The sequence below is a fragment of the Elephantulus edwardii genome, unplaced genomic scaffold (genome assembly GCF_000299155.1).
Source record: "Elephantulus edwardii isolate Elephantulus edwardi_28Jun2011 unplaced genomic scaffold, EleEdw1.0 scaffold00028, whole genome shotgun sequence".
Taxonomy (NCBI): domain Eukaryota; kingdom Metazoa; phylum Chordata; class Mammalia; order Macroscelidea; family Macroscelididae; genus Elephantulus; species Elephantulus edwardii.
The window spans coordinates 11,308,566-11,315,104 of NW_006399778.1; the positions used below are offsets into that span (position 1 = coordinate 11,308,566).

Here is a 6,539-nt window from a genome sequence, read left to right on the forward strand (position 1 = left end):
ATGTGTATAACCTGCGTTTGTGTCTCTTATAAAATGTATATTACCGTATTAGTTGTATTAACAGCTATCCTTGTATGAATATTGATAGTCTATCACTGACAGCTTTGTACTTCAAGGTGGATCTTGAAATGTTCTTTTTGACAATGAACACACCACCACTCCTCTTCAGTTTGTCACTCTTGGCATAGCAGATTATAATACTGTCTGATTCAGAATGGCCTATTGCAGTTTATCTCTGCTCGTTAATGCTCATTAATGGGATTATATATGTGTTCCATTTCCTTTTTGACAGCTTCCATTTTTTTCTGGATTCATACTTGGTATGTTCTATTTCCAATTACTAATGGATGTTTTCATCTGTTTATCTTAATTTTGAGTCTTGTCACATCAGCATATCAAAGTTTTTTTCTTGACTGAAAGCTTTACTCCATCAGTGTCAGTAAGGTAGGCTCTATTGGGGGAGCTCTTCTCTAGTTGCATTTTGAATACCCTCCAACCACTGGGAGCCATCTTCTGGCAATATAACAGTGTTCTTTTGATATTTATGGGGTTTTCAAGGGCCTGTTTCATAAATAGATGGCCAGTCCTTGTTTCTTGGTCTGCCTTGGTGTGGAAGGCCTGCTGACGTTCGTCCACCAGGATTACTGTACTGTGGTGGCCTGAGTGTTGCTGTTATACTGGGAGCTACGTCACCAGTATTTGAAGTACCAAAAGGGCCACCAGTGGTGGCTGGTGCTAGGGGTACAAAAGGTGTTGTCAAGATTCTGTCTTTCTTCACCTCATGGCTCTGCTGACTTCAGTCTCAGGCCAGCCTTCTTCACATAGCAGGAAAGATGGCTGCTAGTAATTCATGATTCAAAAAGAAGAGAGACAGTTCTTAAACCAGATTTGTGGAAAGATCCTGATTGGATCTGCCAGGGTCATGAGCCTGCTCCTTGCCAATTACCGTGTCCAGGGAGATGCATGAGATGTAATGAGAGTTGCAGTGGCTGAATAGTGGTGTTAGAGCATTATGAGTGGTAATTCTACCTGGACCAGATAAAGTGAGAAAAGAATATTCCTCGAGAAAGAGACTCATGCGGAGGATAAGTGCGCGACAGCAGTAGAAACCCAGGAGTGATAAAAGGCTAGGACTCTAGGTACAGTGATCATCTATGTATCTATCTATGCATTGAGTCTGTATTACCTATTCTGTGGCTATGTTGTGATAGGTTTAGGGTGTGAAATACCCCTGTTGGAGCTGGTAGGATACTTTGTTTTGAGGTTTGCCTGACTTAGCCAGGGAAAAAAGTACTTCTTGTCCCAAGGTAGGCTTGCTGGTCTGAACTATATCCCTTGGCCTGAGCTACCTGTGATCTCACTGGCATAAAGACCCACCTGAGTGGGCAGCAACTGTGACATAAACAAGAGAATGTTTAAGCCCCTACCCAATCTCCCAGGCTTCTAGAGGCCACTGAGCCCAAGTCAGGGCCCGGGTGAGGACTGCACAGACAAGAGGTCTCTTAACTAGCAGGAAGAAGATCGCTACAAGCTGATGCTCAATCGGAGTGACAGTGAAAACATTGCCAGTAACTACTTCCGACCTAAGAGGGCCAGCCAGATCCTCAGCACGGATCCCATAAAGAGTCTCGGTGAGTGCCCCTGCTTCCCTCCCTCCTGCCCAACCTCCTCGCCTTCCCCAGTGGCTGTCTGGTCCTCTACCAACCAGAGAGGCATGGTAGGTTGGATTGAGAGTTCAGACAGACCTGAATCCCTAACTGAGCCTCATTTCCTCAGTTATAAAATGAAGGTTTAATAACTGTATTTGATGAATAGATGAGGTGGACAAACTTCCCAGTCCAGGGCATGGCATATAGTAGATGCCCCATACCTAGTCACGTCTTTTTTCTACCTTTTCTTTCCTTGAGGTGAAGTGCCAGGTTGGATTTATCTGTCTCCCTTGGCACACAGTAGACTGTCAACACAGAGCTCGGGGCCCTGGCATAGGGCTGGCCAGCCTCTGTCAGTGGCTCACCTCCTTCATCTGACCCCATATTGGCACTTCTTCCATCTGCAGAGGATTAACCTGTGTCTATTAAACCACTGAACCAAGGAGGCAAGAAGGGTCACAGAAACAACGCATAATTTTAAAAGCAAGAATAGAAAATCACTTCATCCTTCTGCTTTTAAAGTGAAAATAAAAGACCATAGAGATTCCAAGAAATATAACATAAAAAAGGCAAAAATTAGTTCAGCAGTGAAACTGTGTAAGCAGATGGAATAGATGAATGAGGAGGGAAAAAATGGGACAGGAGAGCAGCTAGCATTGATTGAGTGCCTGGTACTGTGTCCATGCTTCAAATGAGGAAACTAAGGCTCAGAGAGATGAAGTGCTTCACCCAAGGTTGTGTTTCTAGGCGGTAGTGGAGCTGGGCCTTGAACCCAGACTGGTTTGGCTTCAGATCCCAGGCTGCCTCAGCTGAGGCTTGAGAAAGCCCAAGCCTCCCACCCCTCCCCTATCCTTGTATCAGGCAAGTGCTCAGTCAGAGACCTCAACCAGAGCAGCTTCTGAAAACTGGGGGTTCCAGCTATTGGACGGGGGTCACTGGCTGGGAGCAGGCGGGCCTGCCTCTCACTCCCGTTTCTTTCCATTCCTGGCATCCTATCTTACCAACACCTTCTGCCTTCTCTGCAGCTCATCACAACTCACCACCAGGCCTCAGCTCACCACTCAGCAACAATGCTGCCGTTACTCCCACCCAGGCCCCTGAAATGCCCCAGCCCCGGCCCTACCGCCTCGAATCCCTCGACGTCCACTTCACCAAGGCCAAGCGCAAGAAAAGCAAAAGCAACTTTGGCAGTGAGCCTCTGTGATCACAGCTTCCTGCTGCTGCTGGGCTTCCCTCAGACTGCCAGGCCCTCTCAGGGTGGCCCCAGCCACGCCTGCCCCACTGCAGAGACCCAAGACCCCAGGGAGGCCTCAGCCCTGGGAAAACACATCCCTTATTCTGTTCCCCAGAAATTCCAGCTAGGGCTCACCCTCTACCTAGCGGCTTCTCAAAAGCTGGATCTGTCTCAGCTCTCCATACCACATCAGTGTTTCTGCCTACTTGCCTGCCCAGAACCCACGTCTGTGCTCGCCATGTTGGTCACTGCCTCGATGGATTCCAGCCTTGCCTCAGGGCTTGTCAGCCCTTTCAGCAGCCCCTGCCAGTGTGCAGCAGCTCCCAAGTGCATGAGACCACTGAGAAGTGTATCTTTCTCCAGTTGGCCACACTTGCTGAGACACAGTGCCAAGGAGTGCCCTTCTAAAAGGAGATGGCACTGGTGCAGCTGCTCCCATGCTGCCCACTGCTGGCTGGGCTGTGGCCCTTTCTTGTGCAATGAGCCCAATAAACTGCCTTTTAAAGATAAATTTCCCTTTCGATTTCTGCCATGTTCACTTAGCCCTCCCTGCCATGACTGCTTGGCCCTCGTGGGGCTGCTGTCTCTGAGCAGTTCTCCCTCCCTGGAGCTGTGAGAACAAAAGTTCAGGGTTTCTGCAGCCCCATGCAGTCGTGAATGGAAGTGCATTTTTCTGAGCAGTGTCTGAATTTGATTAGATTCCTAGAGCTGTGTTCTAGGAAGGCAGAAACCCAGTTTTGGAAAACAGATGCTCTGTCTTGATGAGACCAGGAAAAAGCAAAAAATTAACCAAATACTTGAGGGGTTTTGCCTGAACTAGGTGCCATGCCATGGCCAGAAATTAATCCAGGCCACCCTGAATCCCTAGGACAGCTCCTTCCCCTCACCTCGTGCAATCTAGACCTCCTAAGGTGGGGGGAACTCCACAGACTGAGGGAAGAGGCTGAGCCTTTGGTGCTATTCTGAGCATCCTGAACCTCACTGAGCCTGATCAGTGAAATGGAGACAACACTGCTTTTGGGTTATTGTGAGGCAAATAGGATAGTATATAAAGCTTCTGCTCCCTTTTATGTTACTGCAGCCTCCAATCTGAGGAAAGGCGCTCACAAGACTGGAGAAGCTGGGATGGAGGCCCTGCAGTGGTCATTGCTGGTGGATGCCCGGGGCAGGGGGCTGAGGCTGCCTGTGTTCAGGTGGAGACCTGAGCGTGCCAGGCCCCTAAGCCAACAAGCTTGAAGGGTTTTGATTTTTGCCTTCTATTCTTGGCTTAATGGCCAAGTGTAAAAGGTCAGAAGAGCTACCTTTTCTTACCAGTTTCCTTCACCGTTCACCCCAAGATCAAGGGTCATTTGGAAGCTTGGAGATGCTTGGAGTGGTAGCTCTTAGGGAAGGTAGGTGGTGGGGCCAAGCCAGTCCGAGGTAACTTTTAACAAGCTCATGGGGCGAGAGGCAGCACCCCCGAGGGATGTTCACTCAGCCTGGCCCTGTGGAGCTAAGTACTTCAAAACCTGCTTCAGGCTTCCCAAAAGTCCAGAAAGAGACGGCGGCAAAGGCACGGAGATAGCGGAGCTGGACCAGCTCTCTATTATCCCTGTTTCCAGCTGAGGTTAAGTGGCCTGGAGGGGAGTGATAATAGTGTAAGCTGAATGCAGTTGATTTTAACACTGGAGCTTTTTATTGCTGGGTCAGTCTACCAGAGATTCAAAATGTCTTGTCCCGCACAGGAGAGGAAGACCCTCGATAGGTGGATTGACTCAGTGACTGGGGTAATGTGAGTAGGTGCGTCAGAGACAACAAGGTTAGCTCAGGATAGAGCCAGGATGGCACATAACAACACCTTCCTGGAAACTCAGGATCCCAGTCCCAAGTCAGTCCTGGCCTCCCACCGAAGAGGTGGCCTGGGGTGCAGCCAGTGCTATATCGAGTTCCTCGAAAACGCGATGGACAAGCCCACGGACGATACGGACAACGCAAAGATGAGCGGCAACGCGACAAGCTCCCGAGCCAAAGCCGTTCAGAGCTAGCGTCCCGAGCGGCTAGGAGGAGCCAGAACGCGCCCAGCCTTGTTGGTTGGTCACGGCTGCAGAGCTGTCTCTCTAGGATTGTTTCGTTTCCTCTGAGGAGGTGGAGCCAAGATCCCTTTCCACCAATAGGATTTAGAGAATCCGCCTTCCACCAGGAGCGCCCGGCAGCGTCTCCGGATGCCTGGGGCCGGCCTCTTGCGTCCACTTCCGGGTGGGGCGCCACAACCACGAGCTGCGATTGGACAACCACGGAGCACTTCCGGTGTCCAGGTGCCGGGCACTTAGGCAGAAGAGGAACATGGAGGCAGGCCCCGTGGCCCGTGCTTGGTGCTTCTTGTGCCTATTGCTACCCTTGTTTGGCCTAGTCTACGCCAGCGGTCCCCGCACCTTAGTGCTGCTGGACAATCTCAACCTGCGGGAGACGCACTCGCTTTTCTTCCGGAGTCTGAAGAGTGAGAGCGGGACCCGAGGGGCGGCAGGGGAGGGTCTGGAAGGGTCCTGTGCTCAGGGGCATCAGACGCCCTCTTTCCCGTTAGATTTCCATAAGTAAGATGCCCAGTTTGCTACCCTCTGCAGCCGAAGTTCCTTTTACTTTCCTAACTGCTTCAGCTCCTCTTTTTTTCTGCAGACCGGGGATTTGAACTCACATTCAAGACAGCTGATGACCCCAGCCTGTCCCTCATTAAGTATGGAGAATTCCTTTATGACAACCTCATCATTTTCTCCCCGTCAGTGGAAGGTAAGAGCTGCACATTTTGGGATTCGAGGCTCCAGATTGATTAATCAACTATTCTTGCACGTGATCTGAGCCCCGATAGGCCGCGCTAGCCTTCAGAAGGCTGACTGTTGGCATTGAAAAGGAAAGTGTCTATTTCCGATTTAGTCTGGGAGGCTCATCCGAGAATCATGGGAGTCAAGTGTTGGTACAAATTATGGAACCCCGAGCCGCTACCGTGTAAATGACATGGGGTCTTTAAAAAAAAATATTAATTTTAACGAACATTTACAGAGATTTTGGATTTCCATTCATTGTCGTACTTTTTTCCCTGCCCCTCCCCCCCAGTTCGCTCTTCTCTGTGAAAAGTAAAAGAAAAATTCCTTTATTGGTATACAATCCCCCCTCCCCGAGTACACTTCACTATGCAACCTTCATTCTGGACTCTTGTGATAACCATAATACCCTATCATATATTACTTTTAAACTGTTCTCTCCTTCATCTATTTCAATGCAATATACATAATTTATCCAGTTTTTCTCAGTCTTACCCCAACCCTCATATCAGTCCCATTGTACAACAGTGGCACTATGCAGTATTTGTCTTTTTGTGACTGAGATATTTCACTCAGCATAATGTCCTCCAGGGTCACCCATTTTGAATGGTATTGCATGAGTTCCTTGTTTTTCAGTGCAGTGTAGTATTACATTGTGTGAATATACCACAGCTTCTCTATGCATTCGTTTGTTGATGGGCACTTAGGTTTTTTCCAACTCCTTGCTATTGTGAACAAAGCCGCAATAAACATGGGTGTGCATATATCTGCTTGGATGGCAGTTATGGTCTCTTGGTGTATATTCCCAGTATTGGAATTGCTGGGTCAAATGGTATCTCAATTTGCAACTTTTTGAGAAAG

General features: G+C 49.0%; 2 protein-coding genes across 2 annotated transcripts in view; both read left to right on the forward strand.

Moving 5' to 3' along the window:
• The window catches only part of KIF17 (kinesin family member 17), a 74,290-nt gene extending 71,437 nt beyond the window's left edge, over positions 1–2,853 (forward strand). The window contains exons 13-14 of the mRNA XM_006883672.1: positions 1,514–1,631; positions 2,675–2,853. Of these exons, the coding sequence (XP_006883734.1) occupies positions 1,514–1,631; positions 2,675–2,853 (297 nt within the window). The remainder of the gene's footprint in view (positions 1–1,513; positions 1,632–2,674) is intronic.
• A 2,216-nt stretch (positions 2,854–5,069) lies between these two features.
• Positions 5,070–6,539, forward strand: part of DDOST (dolichyl-diphosphooligosaccharide--protein glycosyltransferase subunit (non-catalytic)) — a 31,773-nt gene continuing 30,303 nt past the window's right edge. Inside the window, exons 1-2 of the mRNA XM_006883572.1 lie at positions 5,070–5,359; positions 5,536–5,646. Of these exons, the coding sequence (XP_006883634.1) occupies positions 5,206–5,359; positions 5,536–5,646 (265 nt within the window). The 5' untranslated portion in view covers positions 5,070–5,205. The remainder of the gene's footprint in view (positions 5,360–5,535; positions 5,647–6,539) is intronic.